The sequence below is a fragment of the Microcebus murinus genome, chromosome 13 (genome assembly GCF_040939455.1).
Source record: "Microcebus murinus isolate Inina chromosome 13, M.murinus_Inina_mat1.0, whole genome shotgun sequence".
Classification (NCBI taxonomy): Eukaryota; Metazoa; Chordata; class Mammalia; order Primates; family Cheirogaleidae; genus Microcebus; species Microcebus murinus.
Window position 1 is genome coordinate 36,422,060 of NC_134116.1, and position 24,750 is coordinate 36,446,809.

Below are 24,750 nucleotides of genomic sequence, written 5' to 3' on the forward strand. Positions count from 1 at the left end.
ATATCCATAAGGGATATTGATCTGTAGGTTTTTGGGTTTTTGTTTTGTTTTGTTTTTTGTAGTGCTTTGTCTGGCATTGGTATCAGGGTACTCCCAACCTCATAAAATGAATTAAGAAGTGTTCTCACCTCTTCAGTTTTTTGGAAAAGTTTGAAAAGAATTGATGTCAGAAACACTATTTTAAAAACAGTATCCATGGACAATTCTGTAGAGCGTATTATTGTATTAGTATTAACTGTATAGTTAGTGATGATCCAAATTATATTCAATGCTTGCTTTTAAAAGCCAGACATTACACAGATCTGGAGGTACAAGGGGCTCATTGAGGCTGTCAAAAGTTTTTAAGGACTGATCCAGTGAATAACATTAAAGCTATGACTTCTACGAAATATATGACTAAAAAATGGGTTGCTCACTGACCTGCTATCCAATTTCTGTACCATGTAGTGTACAATTGATATGAAAGAGACAAAGAAGGAAAAATAACAAATATTGTATACAGTGAAAGGAGAAAGTGGGAGATGATGGCATATACAGCAGAGTGTGAGTAGGAGACTTAATGAATGAAGCTGGCAGGCTGGGCTCACTTCACTTGCTGAAGGCTGCCAACACCTGCCTTCACTTATCTGCTAGATTGCAATGTTGTCCACTTGTTTTTTTTTTTTTTTTTTTTTTTTTTTTTTTTTAGCTTTCCAACCCATCCAGGCCACTTAGTACTAAAGAAGCTGGTGTATCACTAACTGCAAAAACTTCTAAAAGATTTTTAAAATAATGGCTTTGACAATAGCAAATTTTGTATTTTCTGTAGTAATATACAAGTTATGCCTATTGGGAACTTAATAAACTCTTTTTAATTTTTAATTATTCTTCTATTCATACCTTTTCTTTAACATGGACATCCTGATTTGAAGAGGTGATTTCATTGCTGATGCATTTAATCTAAAAAATGTGGAAAAGAAGTTATAGAAAAGCATTTTAAATGAAGATTAGAAAGATTTCAGTTGTCTTTTTTTTTTTTTTTTTTAAAGGATCTGTGGTTGTGGTTCTGGAGAATCTGGCTGTGCTGTGTGTGGATGCTGCAAGGCTTGTGCAAGAGAGTTGGATGGTCAGGAGGCCAGACAAAGAGGCATTCTTGATGCAGTGAAAGAAATGATACCTTTAGATCTTCTCTTAGGTAAATTGATTGATTATACTGAACATGTTGTCCTCAAGTCAGCAATTTTGATAGTTTAAACAATTTCTTTTTAGATACATGTTTAAAAGGTTAAGATAGTAGTTAATATATGCAATAGTGCTCTTATATAACTGACAATATGAAATTATTAAAGGGATAAGATTTCTTTTCCCTTTTTTGCTAAGGATTCTTTGGGTTTTTTTTTATTATGTTTAACAAGTTATCCTCTGAAGCACCTTTTTTGCTAAAATTCTTGCAATGATAATAATTGTGTTTTAGGTAACGTTTTTGCTAGCTTTTAGTTTGTTGAATTTTATATAGTTCTGTCATAGCTATTATGTAACATACATTTTTTTGGGGGTATGGGGGTTCATCATCTAGCTGTCCCAGTACCTGGGGTTAACATTGAAGAACACCTTCAGTTACGACAAGAAGAAAAACGGCAGCGTGTAATCAGAAGGCACAGATTAGAGGAAGGAAGAGGTAAGATGTAGCTATAGAGAAAAAGTATATGAAAGTCAATTTTCTTATTCTATACTGAGACAGAAAAGTTTACACAATAGGCTGATTTGGTAAGAAATTGCTAAAATTGAAATTAGTAACATTTTAGTAACTCATGAAAATATTCAGTATATTTATAATTGTGCTAATAATAAATGTTTAATACAGTAAGGTGTTTAGAGCATAAGTCAACCATGTTGACTGAAGAATTGTGCCATTTGCCAAATATCAATGACTATTAACTATGGCAACTTTTTAAGAAATACAAATTCTGAGAACTTGTCCTTCACCCAGACTTTGGACTCATCTGTTTGAACATGGAACAAAATTTAGTTTAATCTAGTGTTTTCATTTTTTTCCTTTGTCATTCACAGTTGTTATCATTTGGGCAAAGTCCCACTATGTTTCCCTCCAATCTGGTGTATATTTATGCTTTTATGTGCCTTTAGTTGTAAAAAGCTTATTCTAGTTATATGCAAAAGGAGGAAGATGGCAAGTCTGCAGGTTTTATTCGCAAAGATAGGTTTGTTTATCTTTTCTTAATTGTTTATGACCATTTCTTGGCTTAAGCATGCATTGAACAGTGGTTATAATTTATATTTTAATGTAGATCCAACTAGCAGAGATATAAATATAAATATTACTAAAACTGTTGTCCATTAGAATCTTTTCTTTATAGGATTAAGACAAATGTTACAGAAGTCTGTGATTTTATTCCTCTGCTAGATAAAATCTTGATTGGAAATATTTATTGATATTGAATATTTTAAATACTTATTAGAAATGGCATGATATTTGATACCTGAGATCAACCTATTACCCATTTGACCATCATTATACATTTTTATAGCTATTCTTTTTGTTAATATAAAATGGAATAAGTAACAGAACATATACTACACATGATAAATTCTCCTTCTATTAAACATAAATTGTAAAACATGCTTGGAACGTGAAGATTGCTCTTTATAGCATCTGGTATTGATTGATATAGTTAATATTTGCTATTACGTTTGGTTTTGCTTACATAAATCATTTCCTTTAAAATGTATTTTAATGAGATTAATGTTATATACTTTTATTTACTTTATATAAATATGTGGGAAAATTGGATGTTAAATGTTGCTTAGAAAACAGGGTAGAATTTAAGTGCTGGGTCTTTTCTTACATGGTAATTAAATGATAATTCCTTTTATGTTGATATGATTTGTTAAAGATTAGTTATCAGTGTATCTCTTTATTACCTGTGTTTGTTTCTTTGGAAATACTAGGTTAAGTTCTAAGAATTGACCTACAAAATGCATCAGTTTCTTAATGTTTCAACCAAAGTATAGCAAACCCTTTTCTTGACATTTAAGTACTTACCTAATGCTGTGTACCTTGTTACTTTTTTTTCTGTCTATAAAAGAAGCTATTGTTCTTTAGGTGTAGTATATGTCTGCATATTGGAAATAAAGACAAATTGAATTATGCATTGGTGATTTGACATAATTTGGTGATTACAGAATATTTTTTTGCTGTTTTAAAATTTGTCATAGAACTTTAAAATGTAAATTATAAACTAACCATTAGCAGTTAAAAAACTCGTCTACTAGTTAAATATTTAAAGAAATTATATTATTGTTTCGATTTTACAAACACTGACTTAGGTTCTAGGCATTCAGTGTATGTTTTGTGATAAATAGGTTTTATTTTCAGTCCTAAATACACAGAAACACTTGAGTAGAAACACTTTATTCAGATTATTGATGCACAAAAATTTTGTCTTATCTTTATATTTTGGTTGAACTGTCTTACACATATCACCCACTTTCATGTTTGTTAAACAGAAAATGTAGGATATATCTTTTCTTGATGAATTGGGATCTTCATTATGGACCTCAATTATGGCAGTCCTTACTTTGCACGATACTGAAATTAACTGAAATTCATGCTTATTGGAACCATGCCCCACCTTTGCTCAGTTGCCATAGTTACTGTGGAATCATACAAAGGGAGAACACAGTTTCATATGCCTGTGTTTCAGTTAATGCAGCATTATGCAAAGTGATGCCTGTACATTTTATTTTATAGAAATATGTTTGCTTTAAACAAGAATTCTAACTATAGATCTATTTTTAAAAATTCAAACTTCAGAGTCATATTCAGTGACTTTGGAAATCCTTATGCTATATTAAATAATTAAAATAATAGTATTCTGATGTGACACTTCTGTGATCTTATCTTCATATTCTTTCTCAGCATTCCATTAAAGCACTTTATAGGAAAACAAATTTGTTTAAGAAAACAAAATTGCTTTTTTTTTTTTTTTTTTTTGACACAAGGTCTTGCTCTGTTGCTGGGGCTAGAGTGCAGTGATGTCATCATTGCTAACTGCAACCTCAAACTCCTGGATGCTCAAGCAATCCTCCTGCCTCAGCCTTCGAGTAGCTGGGACTATGGGTGTACGCCATCATGGCTAGCTAGTTTTTGTATTTTTTTGTAGAGATGGGATTTCACTGTGTTGCTCAGACTGGTCTTGAACCAACTGATTCTCCCACTTCAGTCTCCCAAAGTGCTAGGAGTACAGCAGTGAGCCACCACACCCAGCCCAAGAAAACAAAATTGAGTGTACACAGATAAAGCCACACTTGCAAGGGAAAAAACTAGAAAGATAAATATTAAAATATTAAGTGGTTTTTTTCTGAGAAGTGAGTTTATAGATATTTTTACTTTCTTCTTTACAATTAGTTTTCTAAATATTCTCCAATAAGCATATTACTTTAAAAGAATAAGACTTAGGATTTAAAACTTAAGCCATTGTTTTTTGAAAGATGTCAGTTAGTTTTAAGGCATTTATGCTTTACCTTTTCATTTATCAAAAATATTTCATTTTTAAAATAAATATTAAAAAAAATATTTAATCCCTTTCAGGTGCTATGCTTTTCAATATTTTAGGGCAGTTGTTCTCAAAGGGACCAGCATCACTTGGATACTTGTTAGAAGTGCCAGTTCTCAGGCCTCACCTGAGACCTTACTGAATCAGAAACTTGAGGTGGGGCCCAGTAAATTGTGCTTTCACAAGCCTTCCAGGTGATTCTGATGATGTCAAAGTATTAGACCATTATGGCAGGTCAGTGGTGTTCACAATGTATTCCATTAACCTTCTGCATCAGAATCACCTGAGTCTAATGAATCAGAATTTTCCAGGTCAAGGGTCCTGGAAACACATTTGAGTCACATGTACAGTGATCTAAGGCTTTGTGCTAGAGAAGATTATTAGTCTTGCTTTTCTCTGAGGAACAGAAATGTTAAATAAATTTTTAGTGTTCTAGCCGCCAAATATACCTGTCTTTTAATTTTCTTAGCCTCTGCTTGGTATGTTTTAGAAACTAACAGTTCAGTAATGTTAGTAATTATGGTCAATTACAGTAATTGGCTTTTATCTATGTTAATGTTTCATATTTTCAGAATTAGATTATGTTAAATTATTTTGCTTGTCTATTATCCTATATACCAAGTCTGAGTTAATTTTTTTAAAGTTGATCAAAATATTGGGACCTAAATCTGGTACCTACGCCTTGTTTAGTCAGCCTCAGGCCTGTTGATGTAATTTAGCTGATGTTTATGATCTCCTATAATGGAATGTGCTATTGAACCCCCCAAAAGCAATGTTATTACTGCTTTTTGATAAATTTGGAACTTTGTCATTAATTTAAACTTCTGTGCTATTAATCCTTCAGATTACATTTTTCTTAAATTTATATTTTTAGATAGATTTTAATAGTATTCATTTACACATTTTAGTTCAATGGTTTGTGACAGTTTTCATTTTTTTAGATTACAGTAGTTTATTGATGTATTAAGTCTCTAAGACTTGTATTAACTGTATAAGTGTAGCGTTTCTTTTGTGGAATTCTTAACTAGAACTCTCTAAATCATCAGAAGAACTAATGGATGATTGTATCAAAGATCTTATCTTTATAGCCCTTTTCAGCACTCTCTTGTAAGGAAAATTGAACTCCACTAGTATTGGCTACTTTTCCTTCTTTATTTTCCCGTAAGTGTTAAATTTTCATAATTGTGAGCTTTGGATGGGGTGAGCCCATGTCCTGGCTTGGCCTGGGACAGTCCTGTATTATACCTACTGTCCAGACATACTTCTTAGTAGTGCCTATTTTTACTCAGTAGAATCTATCTCATTTGGATAGTTAGTTATATGATTAGTCTAGCTATAGAGCATGGTAGTTAAGAGCTTGGGTTTAAAGTTAGACTTTGGATTAAATCTTGGCTTCTTAAAGGGAGTGACAACTGTACCTACCTAAATAGGTGTGTTAATGAAGATTAAGTAATATGCATGAAAGTGCCTAGCATGCACTACTCCCTAGGTAAATATTCCATGATGATTATAGTGGCAGTGTTAGGGCGCCCCCACAGCAGTGGTAGATTATTTAGTAGGCTTCTTTTCAAGCTTGATTCTTTTTCACCTCTGACCTTGACTTAATTGCTTCTCTTACAACCCTGGGGTGCTAATCACAAAACTTTGAATATTATTAAGAGAAATCCCCAACGGCTTTTCTAGACTAAAACAGATTCCATTTTGATAGGGAAAAACCAGTTTCCCATAGTTACAAATTAGAATATAAAAAAAATTTATTGTCTCTAATTCCAAATGATTGAGTTGATGTTGCTATTAAGCTTTATATTTTATTTTATTTCATTTTATATTAATAAATAAATAAGAAAGACAGAATCTTACTCTGTTGCCCCGGGTAGGGTACAATGGTGTTATGGTACCTCACTGTAGCATTAAGCTCCTGGGCTTAAGTGATCCTCCTGCCTCAACCTTCTGAGTAACTGGGACTACAGGCAAGCACCACGACACCTGGCTAATTTTTCTATTTTTAGTAGAGAAGGTATCTCATTCTTGCTCAGGCTGGTCTCAAACTTCAGAGCTCAAGCAGTCTTTGTACCTCAGCCTCCCAGAGTGCTGGGATTATAGGCATAAGCCACCACACCTGGCTTGCTGTTAATTTTTAAGCCTTTAAAACCATTATGTTTTCTTGTATTAGCCAATACTCCAATGCCATATAAAAATCTCTTTTTAAATTAAAATATTATATGAAGAATTTAGAAAATATAAGTAAGAACAAAATATCAGCATAATTCTTCATGCAAAGGTAACCACTAGTAGAATTTTGGTGTAAATTCTTAGAATTTTTTATGCATGCTTTTTGCTTAGTTATTTTATATAATTTCATACTGTGATATATACTGTGGTCCTGTTTGTTCCCCCTTAGTATTATATAATAAAAATATTTTTGTGCTTTATTGCAAATACCATATTAAAGTAACATAGCAACTTGGGTCAGGATTTTCCATAAAACCTATTCTGTAGTTCAGTTATTGTTTATGTTTATTTCCTTGTCATCTTCTAATCAAGTTTTCCTCATTTCTAGTTATATCATTGAATGAATTTTGTTTTATATATTTGCTTATTGTTATATATACTTTTATTTTGATAGTGTTTTTTCCCTACCTTCCCATTTGCCCCCACTAAGCATTTGAGGTTAATAGTCTCATAGGTATACTTTTATATCTCACTCTATTCATGTGCAAATGACTACACATGTGAAAGGGCATATGTTTATTTACAAAAATGGTATTATGTATACATTAGCAACATCTTTTTCTCATTTTACAAAACAAAACGAACACATACTAAATATGGACCTACTACATTCTATTTAGTAGCTATCTATTTTATAATGTGATTGTGCCACAATTTATGCAATCATTATTTTATTGATGGACATTCAGGTTATTTTCAGGGTTTTTTGGATTTTACTATAATAAATATTCTTAAACTTAAATTCCTATGCATTAGTGGTGCTTTCTTTTGTTTATATAGTAGAGCTTCCTAGAAATAGAATGTATGGGTTAGAGAGTATATATGTTTTAAAATTTAATAGATCATTCCCATAGTTTTTAAAATGTTACAGGAATTTATATTCTCAAGACTAATGTATAAGAGTGGCATTTTCCTCTAGCATCACCTGTATTATTATTTTTAATTCTTGAAAAACATTGCTGAACAATGTTATCTCACTGTTAGTTTAGATAGCACAACTCATTGTTAATTTATATAGCACAAAAGCATTGTCAAGTTTTCTTTAGGATAGATTTCTAGAGGTGCAGTTATTAGGTCAATGGACAGAAAATTTTAAGGTCTTGAAATACATCACCAGCAGCTTTCTGAAAGACTCATAGTGTTTATTGCTGCCACTTGTTCCATGCATTCTGCCTACCTGCTCTGATGGGCTCTGAATAAATCCATTGCCTACACATGACTGGACAGCTTTTAAATATCTAAATCTGGTCATTTAACACCCCTGTTTTATTCACTCCCTTCCCAAAGAGAGAAATAACCCAACAAGTTCTATTTATTCAGAACTTTAAATAACTTTTGATTATGTCTACTTTACAGAATCCCACTGCATTTTCCTTAAACCAGGCTACTTCTCTTCTTTCCCTGAATTATAGCAAAAAGCCTTTTAATTGGCCTTATCCCCAGTCTTATCCTCTTCTGAGCTATTATCTACCTTTTATCCAAAATGTTATCAGTAGCAGGAGCACTTACCTGTTTAAAACCAAAAGGGTATTCAAAGTCCTTAGGATGAATTCTTCATTTTAATCTCTACAGCCTCGTTTCTATTCTCATTCCTGTTCCCTGTCCCCTCATTTTTTCCCTATCTTTGAATCTTTAGAGTACTGGATACCTCCTTTATCAGGCCTCATGTTATATGATATTTCTCTTCTTGTACCTCTAAACTCCCTACTTTCCTATCTTCACGTTTTGTTAGCTGCTCCTTCAATATCTTTTTCTTTTTTATAGCACACTGTCACAGTTTGTTGTTTAGTTGTGTGTAAACTCTCCCTCTCCCCCCATTAGATTATGAGTTTCTTGAAGCAAAGATTCTATCTTGTTACCAAGGGTTTCTGGGACCTGGTCTAGTACCTGAATTGTAACATGTCTTTGTTGAGTAATTGAAAATAGTTTAAGGACTTGTCATCATTTCTAGAGTGAAGTTTGATGACATAAAAAGGTTTTAATTATCTCTTTTTTGTATATTTCTCCAAACTAATTTTCCACCCCTTTTTGCTCTATAACCTTTACACCATTTGTTTCAGCTATATATATTTTTAATGTTATACAGTATTGTTAAACATCTTCATGCTTTTATAAATCTTACTTCTTTTGATTGGAATACTCTCTCTTCTCTTCCTTCTTACTTATTAAACTTTTTCTCATTCTTTGAAACCTCTCTAATTCTCCTAAGTTGATTTGATAGCTTTTTATCTTTTAGTATATAGCATTTATCACAATATATTGTAGTTCTTTGTTTTTATTTCTATTTTACTTACTGAATTGAGTTCTGGTGTGTTTGTCATTATATCCATGATACCTAGTGTCTGCTACATAAAATATGTATTTGGCAAATACATGAATGAGCTATATTTGAAGAAACATTATTTTAGCCCATAAGATACAATAGTATTTTAGAGTCTAATAGCCTTAATTTTTACGCATGATTGCTTATGGGCATTCTACATTTATACTTTGAAAGATTTGAAAAAGGTTGAATTTAGTAAGAAGCTGAATAACGAATATTACAGGTACAATATATTTTAATGGGGAAAAATAATTCTCACGTAGAAGTTAGAAAATGGTAATACAATGTAATATTTATAACTCTTTCCAGGAAAATGGACGGCCAAAAAAATATTTACAATTCTTTTGTGTGGTTGAAAAGTATTTTTTAGGGTAATTTGTATTATCTGCTTTAGTAAGAGTTAAAAAATAATAATGCATGTTAAGGAATTGACTTTTCTTCATATTTGAAATATATCAGTATTATTACATTTTTGGAAATGGAACTCAGTTTATATAATCTTAGCTTGAAAATAATTGGTCATGCATTACTGGGAAATAATATTTAATTATTCTATTAATACTAAATTAGCATATTTCTATCCGTGATAGTCATAGAATATATTACTCTTGGCTTTTTATAGATTTGGTGCTATTTAGCATTTTTTTCTGTACCAGAAACATAAATGAAATGTATTTGTTCTACTTGTTTTTTATGTTTAATGAAGGGTACTTTGATATTTAATTTGACATTTGTCAAATTTTCTTAGAGGGCAGTGGTTTCAATTTTTCCTATCATTAGAAAAATTAAACTGAAGATCAATGGAGAATTCTGAAAAAACTTGCTTAAATTAAAATTTTTCAGTGCTTGTATACTGTAATAATTCTCTTCAATTACTGCTGTCAAATTTAGAGTGTTTTCAGATTTGAAGACATTTTTGATGTTACTAAAACTCAAGAAAACTGTAGTTTAGTTCTATAAGGAAAAAAAACTAAAATTTTAAGGTATAACTTAATTTCTTTTTCTTTTCAAGCTAAATGTTAATGGAGAAAAGTGATTTTTAAAATTTTTTAAAATTAATTTGGCTGTAGATTCTTTTCTCTTAACTACTGTGTAAACCAAAATGACTATAATCTGTGTATGTTCGTGTGTGTGTGTGTATACACAAACACACACACACACACACACATACACACTGGTACTTCAAAAAGAAGAGATTTAATAAAAGATGGTTAATGTTCCTAAAATGTTATTTGAGTTAGATGCCTCTCTTCATAGTCAATGTAAAGCTGAGGCTATCTTTGTTTCTGTGTGTGTGTGATAGATATTTTTTATTTTGTTTTGTTTTGATCATCTGGTTTTCTTCTCTTGTGACATGTAGTAAAGTCAATAATATTTTCCCTTCATTTTATATCAAGATTTATATAGATATTAAATCTAGAAGATCATGTTAAAATTTACTGATTAATTTAAAAATTAGTTTTGGTATTTCAATAGGAAAGATACTTGTTTCCAGTGAATATATGGTTTACTGACTTTGAAAATATATATGATATTAAAAATATTTGTAAGATAATTTGATATATTTGAGTTGAACTTATCTGTGACTAGGATTTGTACTTTATAAGTTATATTTGATGTGTATATGTGGAATGGTGAATAGGTTATGGTTGGGGCTGGAGGGTTGGGGTGGGAGAAAAGTATAATGTCCAAAACAGTTAAGAATACATTTTTATGCTTTTTAGTTGGAATTATTTTTATTCATTATGGTGTTTTCATTTTGTGAGTTTTTCTATGCACATACAAAATGTTTCTCCTCAGGCCCCCTTGTATTTGCTGGTCCTATTTTTATGAACCATCGAGAACAGGCTCTAGCCAGACTCAGATCCCATCCAGCACAGCTAAAGCATAAACGGGACAAGCACAAAGGTATTTGGTCTTCCTTATCAACTAGGTGGGATACTTTCCCAACTTCTTCCACTCATTTGAATTTTGTCTCTGGGAAAATGTATAGACCTAATTCTTCTTACTTTGCTTCTATCATTATTATATAGCCTGAGGAGAAAGAACGTGCTGAAAATGATACTGTCAGTGACTGTCATGCTTCTTATTTCATTTTTTTGTTGTTAACTTTAATAAAGAAGATATTTTACAGTATGTCTTTTTCTTTTCCATTTCTTTTCAAATTTCATAAAGGAAGGTTAAAAAATAATGATTGAGTTCTATTTTTTATCCTTTATTATCTGTTCTTAGATGACTGTGATCTGGCATTTTTATAATCCTTTCTTAAAATTTTTGAGTGCTGTTTATATGCTTTAGAATTAACAAAATTACTAAATTCAGTATATAAAGTTATAAGTTAAGATTGCCATTACACTTTTCCACTGTTTTAATATCAAAGTTGATATATACAGCATACATGAATGTACAAATGTTTGATATTTGCAGGTTGAGTAAAGATAGGTGCAAGCAAAGTGTGAGTCATGTTGACTTGCTCTAGTCTCAGCAAATGGTCAGAGTTCTAACCTAGCCCATGAGGGAGTAGGAATCTATTTCTGTGTTATTGAGATTTCAGAGTTTTAGGCTAATTAAAAATATTCTTAAAGTGTGCTTATTTTCTTTTAACCACAAATTATGGATCAACTAAGATCAGGACATAGTTAATTCAAAGAATTTGTTAATTTATATATAAATGTTGCCTTGAAGCCTGGCATTTGAACCAGAGGCTGTTCATTGGCTAGCACAGCTTACAGTTACTATTTTCTATGCGTAAGATAAGTCCTGCAAAATAGAATAGGAAATTTTAAAAACACATATTCCATATAAACAAATTAATTAATGTTTGTATCTTTTTTTTTGCTGCCAATCTGTTACAGTTAGTTTTTTTAACTTTCACATGCACTATAGTATAATCAATTTTGTTTTTATTTGCCTTTCTCAATCTTCCAGTTTGCTACTCACAGCAAAAATGTAAACAACACAGACAAAACTCCTGTTTTTAGTAAAAGCATAAAAAGAGAGCACAACTTTAGATATATTCTTCAGAAATAAAAATGGAAAGTGTTTTAAATCTAATGTAATTAGCCATAGTAAAATTTGTGATTGCCTTATTTACTGAGTGTTGTAACAATGCCATAAATATTTAAGTCTAAGGAATAATATTTGGGTTATGCAATTAAATTATTCTAGTTATTGCCAGAATCTCTGATTTCTTATGATTTCCACTAATGTCACTATTAGAACATATTTTTTGGTGTCTTTTCCTCCCCAATTATACGAAAGTGGGGTTTTCCCAAGACTACTTGAGGTTAAATATTCACATTTCATGAAACAATTTAAAACCTTTTCAGCTCTTATAGACAAGCATCTTTACATTTTCCAGATTTTTAAATGAAATGCTAAGTGAAGACCAAGGTTATAAATTTAAAGCAGACATTTTCCAGTATTTCATAATGCTTAGCAATAGTAATTTTTCAACAATAGCTAATCCTACTTCAGTTTGTCTGCCACAGGGTTACTTTATAATAAGGCTCTTTGTATACTTGTGGCACCTTCTTTGGAAGGACCTACTTTGTAGTGTTACAGTGTAAGTCCATTTTTTATTGGATTTTATATTTTATAGGGTGAGAAAGTTTCATCTCTTCAAAAGTGAATTTACAATGTAAATAATAATTTATCAAATGGTACTCTGTTTTTTGTAGAGTATTAATTTGCTACTCACTAATTTCTGTCTACCTACTAACCCTTTACATCCATTGTCCTGTCATTTAATCATCCCTCCATTCACTACTTTTACTCTGACTACATGTTGAACATCCCTAATTTGAAAATCCAAAATCTGAAATGCTCTAAAATCTGAAACGTTTTGAGTGCCAACATGGCACCCCCAAGTGGAAAATATCACACCTACCTCATGTGTTGGGTAAGGAAAAAGGACCCTCCCAGCCCCTTTCAGCTGCGATATATATCTTTTCCACAGGCAGTATGGTGGTGATGCCAAACAACCACAGATTGTCCACATGGGTGGTTGAGATAGTGACTAACATCTTTGACTTCTGATGTTTCAATGTACATAAACTTCGTTTCGTGCATAAAATTATTGAAAATATTGTATTATGTAAAATTACTTCAGGTTATGTCCATGAGGTGTATATGAAATATAAATGAACTTTGTGTTTAGACTTGGGTCCCATACCCAAGATATCTCATGGTATGCAGATATTCCAAAATAAAATTAAAAAATGAAATCCCAAACACTTATGGTCTCAAGCATTTTGGATCAGGGATACTCAACCTGTATATATTTTAATAGTCTTAACAAATATTTTTCTAAATGTATTTTTCTCTTTTTCGTAATCTGTCTTCCAGTTTTTCCACTGAGAAGTTCACAATATTAATTGCTATGCTCTGTCTTACATTTAGTATGTGATACAAATTGTAGGATGATGATAGTTAAAATTTTTTAGACTATACCTTTTTTGTGGGGATGTATGGAGGGTAAGAACTGTGGATTTATTTTAACAGTAGTAGGTTCTAAGATGGAAAGATGGAGAGCTTCTCGCTGACTTGGGAGAATTCAGAGAAGATCATGGAATCCATCCTATACAGGCAGATTTTGAAGAGAGGAAAATAGAATATATAGGCTGAATCAATAAATAGAATTCCATATAAAATATAGTAAGTTATTCTAAAACGTGGCCATACTATATTTCAAACAGATACCTGGATTAACATTTGTTTTAGCTGGTGAGTACTTTACATAGAAAAAGATTTTCATGTTGTATACCTAGTTATGAACATCTGAATTCTTCTAGAGATAGTCTTGAAATCTGTTTTAAAGGACTGATTTGAAAATCCAAAAGCATGCTGATAAACATCTAGGTGTATTTTACACCTGTTTTCTGTTTGTAAATGGCATAGTATAATGAAAGTAGTATAGCCTTTGGAATTAGGCCTCAATTTTAATCCTAAATTTGTCATTTACTAGAACAGTATGACTGTGCATTAATTTCTTAATCTCTTTGGCTTCAGTTTTCTTATTTTAAAAACAAGAAAGATGATTCCTAACAGATTGTGTTGCTATGAAAATTCAATTAAGATATATGTGTGTAGATGTATGTATGTGTATATCTTTACCCATAGAAATCCTTCATGAATGCTAGCTTTAATATTTTGAATGGAATTCTTTGCCTTCTCTTTTAGAATTATTCTAAAGATACAAAAATTTGAGATTCCTTTAAGATGTAGTTCATTTTTGCAAAAGATATATGATGTCAACCATTTGGTGGTGGTAAAATATATGAGCCTTATTTATGATCAAGCTCCAAATTTGCTCCACCATTTATGACTTTGGGCTGGTTACTTAACCCCTTAGCCCCTCAAGCCTTAGTTTCCTCATCTGTAAAATGGAAAAACAATATGTATATTATTGTGTTGCTATATTGATTAAAGAAAGCAATGATAGTGAATATTGACAGAGCACTTTTCATACATTATTTCACTTAATTCTTATAAGAACCTTGTGAGTTATGTACCATTGTTTCTATTTTATAGATGGGAAAAGTAAGACTAAGAGATCCAGTACCAGTAGTCATACAACTAGCAAGTGGTAGAGCCAGGATTCCAGTCTAAGTCCTGAGGCTCCACTACCCACAAGCACTTATTCTCTGTGGCATTTAAATTTTTATAGTATTTTGTTAACACAGAGCATTGCTTAGTAAACTGCAGCTGCTCCTGCTGTTTTGTTTAAATGATTTACCTAAGGACACACTGCGTTTGTGATAGTTTTTGTGAGACATGTAACTATAAGATTACCCAAAAAAGTGTAGATTCAAGTAAACATTAAAATTAAGTTTAGTCTCTTAGATACTGAATCTTTTCTCTTTTATGTGTTTACACACGTACACGTAAACACACATACATAATGTGTATTCATACCAAATATTTTAGATACATAGCTGCCAAAACTTTATAGCTATTACAGTTTCAATATCACATGATAAACATATATATATATAAAATATGGAGCTATTTCATCTATGTGCAGGGAAACTACAGATGTGCTCATACTTAAATGGCCAATTATAAGATTATTCAGATCTATTTTTTTCTACAGACCTAAAATTAAGTCCTATTGCTGTTCATTAATATTTTAATTCTGTTCAAGCTCATTATTCAGTAATCTTATTGAATTTCACTTGCCAATTCTTAAATTTGCACTGATTTTTGGCTACATATTAAAGTACCTTTTTTCTTTGATAAATGTTAAAAAATTTCAAAATTTAACATCAAATACCAGACACAGATATATGTATTTTTAATTCTGCTATTGCTGCTGATAATGATCAAGAACCTCATCCCTGTTTTTGCTTGTAAGATTTTCACTATCTATAATTGAGAAGTTGTTTTGTATAGATATAGGTTGTTTAGATGAACTTGAACACACTTTATAGCATTATTTTGGCCTCTAAAATAGCTACTATTCTTTTAGTCATTATGGTTTTATTGAATTACTAGACTTCCCCCCCCCCTTCCTTGATGCTATGTCTCTATTGTGGGATTTGTGTCTATATTTAATCTCTGATTCAAGGGAGGGACAAAATGCTAAATTCAAAGGTAAAAGCTTCTAATTAGGCATCAATACATTTATATAAAGTGGAATGATACTTGAAATGTTTAGTTAAGTCTGGCAAAATCATATGAATACAATTTCTTTGTTAAATCAGATTTGGTTTTAATAATTAGATATTTTTACCAGTTTAAAGCTGTAAAATTTCTTTACATCTGGTATCTTATTTAAGTAGTCTTTGGAAGATGCATATTTTTGTGTGTGTGTAGGCTCTTGTGTATATTTTAGCTAGCATTCCACTGTCTTTCCATCATTAAGAGACTTTGAATTAAGAGTATATTTCATTTTGGATGGAGTGATTATTTTGTTTCTTTTTAGACCATCCATTCTTTTATTTAAGTTGGCAAACCCACATTAGATAATTTAGCAGAAGAGGAATCATATTCTTTATCCTATTATAGTAAAACCTCTCACTAATTCAGAATTTATGATACTTCAGATGCAGTATTTATGATCTTTTTTGAGTAAAAAATTCAAAATAATTTCTTCCTCTGAATTTTCAGGGTCATACTTATAAGGGGAAACCTGTCTAAAATCACTAGCTTTTCAAACCAAGGGCTCAAGAAATGAAGGATTCCTTCAACGTGCCTTCAACCTCTGGGTCCAGCAGTTAATTCTTGTATGTTAAAGGATTTTTATGTTTATGGTACTTTTTTTTTGTAATACTGGTTTATTTTGAAATATAAAGTAGGTAACCACATTTTATTTATTCTAGCATTTAGTTTAATCTATAATTTGTACTGCTTGAAGGTAACAAAACTGAATTTTTACCTAAATGTTCTGTATGATTAAGACTTTTTCAGTAAGTCACGTGGCCCTACCTGTGTGCTATGTTATTCCGAATTAGTGAGGTTTTACTGTCCTAGTGTTATAAAGAGTTTCAAGCTTTTTGAAGTGGTAGTCATTTAGTTACAGAAAGGGAAGTCATAATTTAGGTCATCTTTGTCCTACCTGGATATTACTAAAGGTTAGATAAAAAAGAAAGAATAAATTGAACATAAAATGATTTGATGTTATTTTGCTTAACATTCTAAAAGGGAATGAAAATGCAAATTTAAAAGTGTGTGACTATAGATTCACATATGTATCTTCGTATTATACACAGTTGTTTACAGTTGCTATACCAAGAGAATGATTTAGACTAGTTGACCTTTTGAAATTCCTTCCAGATTTACATTTCTTCTGCATGCAAGGAATTTGAATCTTGATGATATAAAGGTCATATTTTAGTGCTATATAATTTTAAGGCAGGAAAAGTAAGTTGCTTTCCTTGTTTACATATTCCAAAAAAAGTTTTTATATTCTCAAGTATGTTTTTTGATGCTGTGGTTAACTTGCCAGAAAATTCACAGTCAAATGTAAAAATCAGGGTGGAGAGAGGGCCTGAAGCAAGCTTAATTAATGGAGGAAGTTATAAAAATAAGGGAGGAGGAAAGAAGGAGTGAAAGCAGAAAGAATGTTGGATTGAGAGTACTGGTAGGGGCTGGGAGAAGACCACAAAGCAGAATGGCTGAAGGGTAGGTGGGACAGGAACAATGAATGAAAGTGGGCTGTTGAACTACCATATGTTGAATAAAGCTCTTTAGTCTTTTTAGTTTTTTAAATTTCAATTGAGTTTAGCAGTACTGGTAGACACTGTAGTCTTTCTAAAATCTGTGTAGGAAATATAAGTCATGTGTGAGTGCACCAGGGATTTTTTTTAAAAATGCTAGTACTAACAATATCACTAAGTTTAAAATAATTATTAAATGATTTTGCATGCAGTTATTTTTATGCAAACTAAATTTTTCCATATGAACTATTACATTAAAAATTTTGTTTCTATAACTTATTGACCTGTTTTCATTATATAAGGTTTTGTCCATAACAAGGTCTTATCTTTGTTTTTATTGATTTAGTGATATTTGCAAACAAATACACAATATATCTTTTCAAAATTGCTTCTTTGCAAGTAGATTCTTGATCTGTCACTTCTAACAGCTGCAGATTCTTCTTCTTTACTCCTTTTAACATTTTGCTCTTGTTCTTCCATAGTAAACTGATTTAAAATTTTATTTTGAAGATGAATAATGGCTTATTACAAATTATAACACTTACAGATGGAAGTGGAGAACGAGGAGAAAAGGATGCAAGCAAAATCACAACATATCCTCCAGGCTCCGTGCGATTTGACTGTGAGCTCCGGGCAGTCCAAGTCAGCTGTGGATTTCACCATTCAGGTAGCAGCTGGAACTTTAGGGTATAATTACATTTTTACAATTGTGCTAAATAATTTATTTGTTTAGTTTTGACAAATGTAGTTTGTTAAAGCGGTAGTGTGCCAATAGCTCTCAAATCTACAAGAACTTTATTATTTATTATAGACTCTCTTTTTAAAACTTTGGCATGATGGAACAGGTACTTGTCCAGAGATCTGACTTCTAATCTGCCTTCTTATAGACTTATTTTATAATTCATTTCAAGAAATTACTGAAAATGAAAAAAATCTCCAAAATCTCTTTCAATTCTATAGTGCTGTGGTTTTCATAACATGTTCCCATATTTTTGTTACTGTTCAGTGATAAATACACATCAACAAATTATTTTTTAAATGTAGAAAATGATTAAATTCTTAGTAAATTATTGACAGTTGGGTTAGATAGCTTAGGTTGTACTGTTCAACCTTTGTAAAAATAAAAAATGTTAAATTTTTTTTGAGGAATATTTGATAAGGCATTAACAGACATTAAAGTTCTGCCATTTCATTGATGTACATAATTGTGAAGAGCCTTAACTCATCCCTTATGTATAATTACCCTAGATATGGGAGAATAATATTTTATATATAGTTACTAATTATTAACATTTTACAGTTGACCTGAACCTCTATGTGTTATTAATTATTAATGTTACTGAATGGCATTTGTAAGAATTTTAAAGTATGCATTATGAAAAGTATTATGCATTTTTGTGACCTACAAAAATATTTTGCAGAACTAATATTTACTTTTCAGTAAATATAAATTTGTGCTTCAGTTGCCTATTTTATGGGTCTATATATTTTAAATGGTGACAATTGTAGTTCTTTTAGTATAATTGTAATAGAAATATAAAATACATATAAGGAAAAAATAAAGCTATGTATTTTGGTTTCAGTGGTTTTAATGGAAAATGGAGATGTCTATACATTTGGTTATGGGCAGCATGGGCAGCTGGGACATGGAGATGTCAACTCCAGGTACTCACTAACTTGTTTTGAAGATACTGGTTTGTTTTTTTCTTTTCTTTTCCTGTTTTTGTTTTTTTTTCTTTCCTTCTCTGTCTCTTTCTTCTTAAACATGTATTTCTAGAGTTAAAATAATATACCACTGTTTGGTAAAGTGTGGCCCATGAATTATAGGTGTTTTCTGATTTTGTAGTTGAGTATTTTGTAGGGATAACTGATTTTATAATTTTAGGAGAAAAGCAGATTTACATTTTAAATTTGAAAGTATATTCTTAACAATTATTTTCTTTTTAAAGTCTGTACATGGCAAGGGAAAAGACAGTGACTGTTTCCAAATTGTGTTCTTTAAAAAAGTCACTAGTGGATTCAATCATATTCCTTGATGTTGTCTGTTTTGAAATTTTTTTCTAATATTAACATGGAGTTGCTGAAGAGTTTGAATAATTTTCAGACAGAACCTATTGTTCTCTCTGATAAAGTATTTTGACTTATTGCAAATAGTAAAAGATTATAGATTGGTAGTAGTCATTTCCTAATATCTGTTCTTCCCTACTTCATTTGATAGTGGAGTTGTAGTTGATGACAAGGCCATGTAGCTAAAGTCCACCTTTCTCAGCCTTCATTGTAGCAGGGTGTGGACATGTGAACTAAATGGATGGGTGCTCCTATGGAATTTTTCTGTTAAAAAGAATGCGTATACCTCTCCATTTCCCCCTTTTCCCTCCCAGCTTGCTGGCTGCAATGCATACATGGTGGCAGGAACTGGAGATGTCATCATGAGATCATAAGTTGGAGACCAGGTATTTAGAATGGCACAGCTAAAAGAAAAGAATAGCCTGGGTCCCTGACACCATGAACTGCCACATCAGCACCTTACAATTTTGAACACTGCTTGAGTGAGAAGTAAATTTTTATCTAAGTCTCTCTTACTTTGGCTTTCATTACAGCAGCCAAGTCCATACTCTACATAATATAGTCAGAATGCTTTTCGTCAAAAGTAATAGAAAATCCATCTTTATTAGTTCATATCTTCCAAGAAGCAAATGCCAGGACAGGATTAGATGTGCAGAGAACTTCTAAGGGATAAACTCCTGTGAAAGATAAAGGGGAAAAGAGCAAGCATAGGCAGGGAGAGCCTTCAGACATAATACAGGTCTGACTCCCATGAAAGAAGAGGAGGAAGGGAGGATTTGGTAGGAAAAGTGTAGATTATGCTGTAGCTTAGAGGGGTTTCAGCAAGGCCAATAGGGTGTCCCCAAACTGAGAATACCTTTGGAGGAGGCCTGCATTGGACAGGAATGGGCCAGCATTTATACCTTCGCTGTTCTCAGTCATAGGCTGGTAGCATCCCAAGGACAAATGGCCTCGTGGATCTGAAGGGACAGCACCCGAGGGTGTCGTTGAGCTCTGTTCCCAAATTGTCTTGAAGGAGATCTGAGTGATCTGTATTTATGGCTACCTCACCATGGAAACGGGGCTTATTTATCAAGTCTAGAGAGATGTAGGGCAGCTTCAGGTTAGACTTGACTCAGCAATTCAATGTGTTATAAGATCCCACTTCTTTTTTATTCTTTACTCTGCCTTATTATCCTATGTAGTCACAAGGTATCTTCTAGAATCAAGGGGACTTCTATAAGAGCACTTCTCTTTCCCTAGTCATTAAATGAAATCTAAAATTTTAACTTTATTTTGATCTCACCCCACTACTATGGCAGGGATGAAATTCTGCCATTTACATGGTAAAGACTAGTAGTGCTTATTAACCCTGGCTGTACATTTGAATCACTTGGGAAACTTTAAAAAATATACCTGGATTCTGCATCTGGTATTTCTAAGAGTTGTGTGTGTTGGGAGACTTGGGAGTGGGGCAGGGTGAGGGGTTGGGGAGCGGTGCTGGATGGTATGCCAGCATCAGAGTTTTTTCCAAAAGGTCCACAGATTCTAGTGTGCATCCAGGATAAGAACCACTGTCTACCTCCAGAGCTGTGACAGGGTCAGATCCATGTGCACTGTATAGAAGATGACAATGAAAGGGAATGTCCTCTTTGTTGCTAATGATAAGAGATGATTAAGATATTATTGAGTTGAACTTCTCATTAAAAATACAGGTTCAGCAAGCATACAAATTGACACTACTATCAAGAGGTTTATAAAACTCTCAATCACAAATATTTAATGATAAATATTGTGCTTGCAAATAGAGCAAAAAATGTTTTTGGCAGAATTACTTTATCAGTTGTCACTGCTGGGTGGTACAGAATACCAATGGCTTGAAGGGTTAAGCAGTTATTATCACAGGTGTTAGAAGCCAACAAATATTTTGTTTTAAAATTAAATAACATGACTGATACGCAGAAGGGAATCAGGGCTTGTAATTACAGTTGGCCCTCTGTATCCATGGGTTCCACATCCGTGAATTTAACCAACCAACCATGGATCAAAAATATGGTTAGGCCTACTTAACAGGTACAGACATTTTTTTTTTCTTACCATTATTTCCTAAACAATGCAGTATAACAACTGTTTACATAGTATTTACTTTATATTAGATATTAAACATAATCTAGAGATGATTAAACATATACAGGAGTATGTACACAGGTTATATGCAAATACTATGCCAATTTATATAAGGAACTTGAGCATCTGTGGATTTCAGTATCTGCAAGGGGTTCTGGAACCAATCCCCTGAGGATACAGATGGACATCTGTAATTTCTGTGGAGAAGAACTTGATAACTTTTTGTTCTGTTTCTCATTGAAGACTTATGACCCAGAAGAAGAGTGTTCATTGTTACTATCATTATTGCCATTATTGTTGTTGTTATTTAGCTGGTGATTATTTTGTGAGCCATATAAACTGAGAAATGTGCATTGCAGTTAAAGAAGATTGGATCTTAGTGCATTGCAGTTAAAGAAAATGTGCAGCAGAAAGAGTACATCTCCAAAGAAAATAATTGGCGAATAGCTATATTTCATGAATCATGATTGAGTGGGAGGCAAAATAGTGAAAATCATGACTGTAATCAAACCATAATCCTCAGGTTATGTTATCTTACTTATCTTCATCTTATGAAGCATGAGCTACATAAGCACAAGATCCTGCCATACCACATTGAGGTGTAATGGCTGTTGAAAGGAAAAAGTGCTCATGATGGCTTTTAAAATGAAGAGGTTATCTAGAAACATTGCTTTGTGGTCCTGGTTATACCATTAAACACAATTCTTTGATTTGGAAGTCTGGAGAGATATAGGTTAGTTTCAGGCCAAACTTCCTCAGATGACAATATCATAGCAATATGCTCAATATTCTGGGGGGTTTTTTTGGTGTTTTTTTTTTTTTCTCAATATTTTGAATAGCTTGAATTTATCATCTTCATGAAATATTAAATGTGATAGCTGTTCATCTCGAAACAAAATATCAGAATTTATTAAGAAGATTAAACCCTGGTGGGATTGGCTTTAACTGCACAAAATTATTCTTTACCAACATGGAATATTTCACTCCAGGTTCCATTAATTGTGTTATAACTGGAAGACTGATTACATGTGGTGCACAGGCAAAGCCAAACTGGATAACACAGGATAGTCACACCTACACGTTGTGCCTAGTGGATTAGAAGTTCATCAAGACGACTGCTGTCTGTAGCACTGTTTGGCTCTCTGTGGGACTTGGAAAGCAGGAACCAAGAACTCTTTTATTAATTCAGAAAGGAGTTGATCACTTACATAGAAGAACATCCTAAGAGGAACAAAGTCTCCAAAGCATACATATTAACTACCACTAAATAAAGCATTTACAGATATTTAGTGAGATAAAGTATACAGTTGGAGAGTGTTTTTGAAAAGTTTCTAGTAATCAAATGCTATTAACTGGAATTTATTGTATAGCACACAGTAATGTGTTGATTAAGATAAATATTATGTGCATGATGATGAATATGGGAAAATATTATTGATATTCTCTTTATTTAATGTGTTATATTGCCAAAATGACTGAATTCAGTCTCTAGATTGGGTCCTGATTCTATCACTTGGTAGTTGTGTGACCTTGGCCAAATTAATCTTCTTGTGTCTTAGTGTCTTACTCTGTTAAATGGGAGTAAGTTTATCTCCCTCAGAAAGTTCTGTGAGAATTCAGTGAGATGATACAGGTGACTGACTTAGAGATCCTAGCGGCAACCCATAGTAAATGCTCAATGAATGTTAGCTGTTATTTTCTGCCTTTTAAAGTGAATGTCAAGAGACTTAGGAGGGCTTTTATACATTGACTCATGACATAACTCTACTAACCCTCTTTTTTTCTTTCTTTTTTTTTATTTATTTTGTTTACTGTGCTTCTGCATTTTTGAATTCTAAATTCTTTTACCATTTTCAGTAAATTGGGAAAAAATAGTTTAGATGCTTTTATTTTCCTTTTTCCAGTAGGATTTTGATAATTCCTATAATGTTTCTGAGTTTCATCTTGTTGTCTTGCCCTCCTCCTATACTAATAAGCTACACAATCATAGTGTCTGGAACCATGTAGGCAAGGCTCAGATCTTTGCTTCACTTCTTACCAGCTATGTGACTGTAATTTCTCTAAGCTTTAGTTTTCATAACCCATAGGATTGTTGTAGAATTAATATAATTTTTATATAGTGCCTGGTGTGCACACACGTGTGCTGACACAAATAATTTTTCTTTTCTGTTCTTCCTCAGTTTTCCAAATAATTGAATAAATGGACTCACTAATACCATGTAAAGAGTTCAAAAACTATGTACTAGAAGACCTGCTACCAATTCTTGGGGAAGTCTTTTAAGCCCTTCAGATCTCCCCATAGAATTATTTGATAATCAGTGATACACTTTCTGTGAAAGTGCTTTGTAAACTGCAGACGAGCAACTCTCCTTTTATCACCTTCCTATCTTTTAGTCACTGCCCTTTTATTCACTGAAAATTTAGCATCTGACTTAGAGTGTTTTCTTACTCCGATTGTCTTGTTACAGTCAGGAGTGACTTCAGTATCCACCTGAATGGTCCCATACAGTGTTCTTATCTTGACACCCTATACCAAGTGCACTTTACTTCTGCATTAAGGGATGTCTTTTCATGACCCCATGCTGGATCTAGCAGAGTTCCAACTCTGAATTATTAGGTTTAAATATCCATAATCTGATGACAGTTTCTTTTGTTATGTAGCCCTTCTTTATTTGCCTTTGACTTCATCAGTACTTTATTCTGTACAACCCTCTACTTTTTTATTCTTTCACCCTTTCTACTTTATTTCCTACAAAAGTTAGTAATTGTTAGTTTCTTCACCTATACGCTTACCAGTATCCTCACTTTTCTCCACCCTCTTGTTCCCATTATGAGGACATGGTAAAACTTCAAGCGTGAACCAACCTGTCTGTATTTTCTGTGCCTACAATTAGGCTTCTAGAAAGAATTCACCATAACTGTTCAGATTGATACATAATTTCCAGATTCAGTCAATTCCTATACAATGAGCAGTAATCTTCCCCTTGTATAGTTTTGAACAATTTTGGTTTTAAGACCTTTTGGGAATTTGATGAAAGATATGGGTTCTCTCTCCAGAAAAATAGAAGAATATACACATAAAAGTTTGTTTACAAATGTAGGAGGTTCACAGATCTCTTGAAGCTCACTCATGAACTTCCTAGAAGTCCTATAGATCTAGGCTGAAAACTCTTGATATAGGTATTTGTGGTCCATCTACCATATACCTTTTCTCTAATCTTCAAACTCTCCACTCACCCATTTCCTTCTTTCTGTTAGCTAGGACCTCCATTTATATCACAACAAAAATAAAACCCCACAACCCTGCAAA

General features: G+C 32.4%; 1 protein-coding gene across 12 annotated transcripts in view; it reads left to right on the forward strand.

The window, feature by feature from the left end:
* MYCBP2 (MYC binding protein 2) overlaps positions 1-24,750 on the forward strand; it is a 261,302-nt gene that overhangs the window by 78,188 nt on the left and 158,364 nt on the right. For 8 of the 12 annotated variants that reach the window (XM_076009352.1, XM_076009354.1, XM_076009358.1 and 5 more), the window contains 5 exons: positions 1,029-1,174; positions 1,556-1,657; positions 10,909-11,016; positions 17,815-17,934; positions 18,851-18,932. In XM_076009352.1, coding sequence (XP_075865467.1) covers positions 1,029-1,174; positions 1,556-1,657; positions 10,909-11,016; positions 17,815-17,934; positions 18,851-18,932 — 558 coding nt within the window. The other 4 variants (XM_076009357.1, XM_076009356.1, XM_076009359.1 and 1 more) reach the window with 4 other exon arrangements.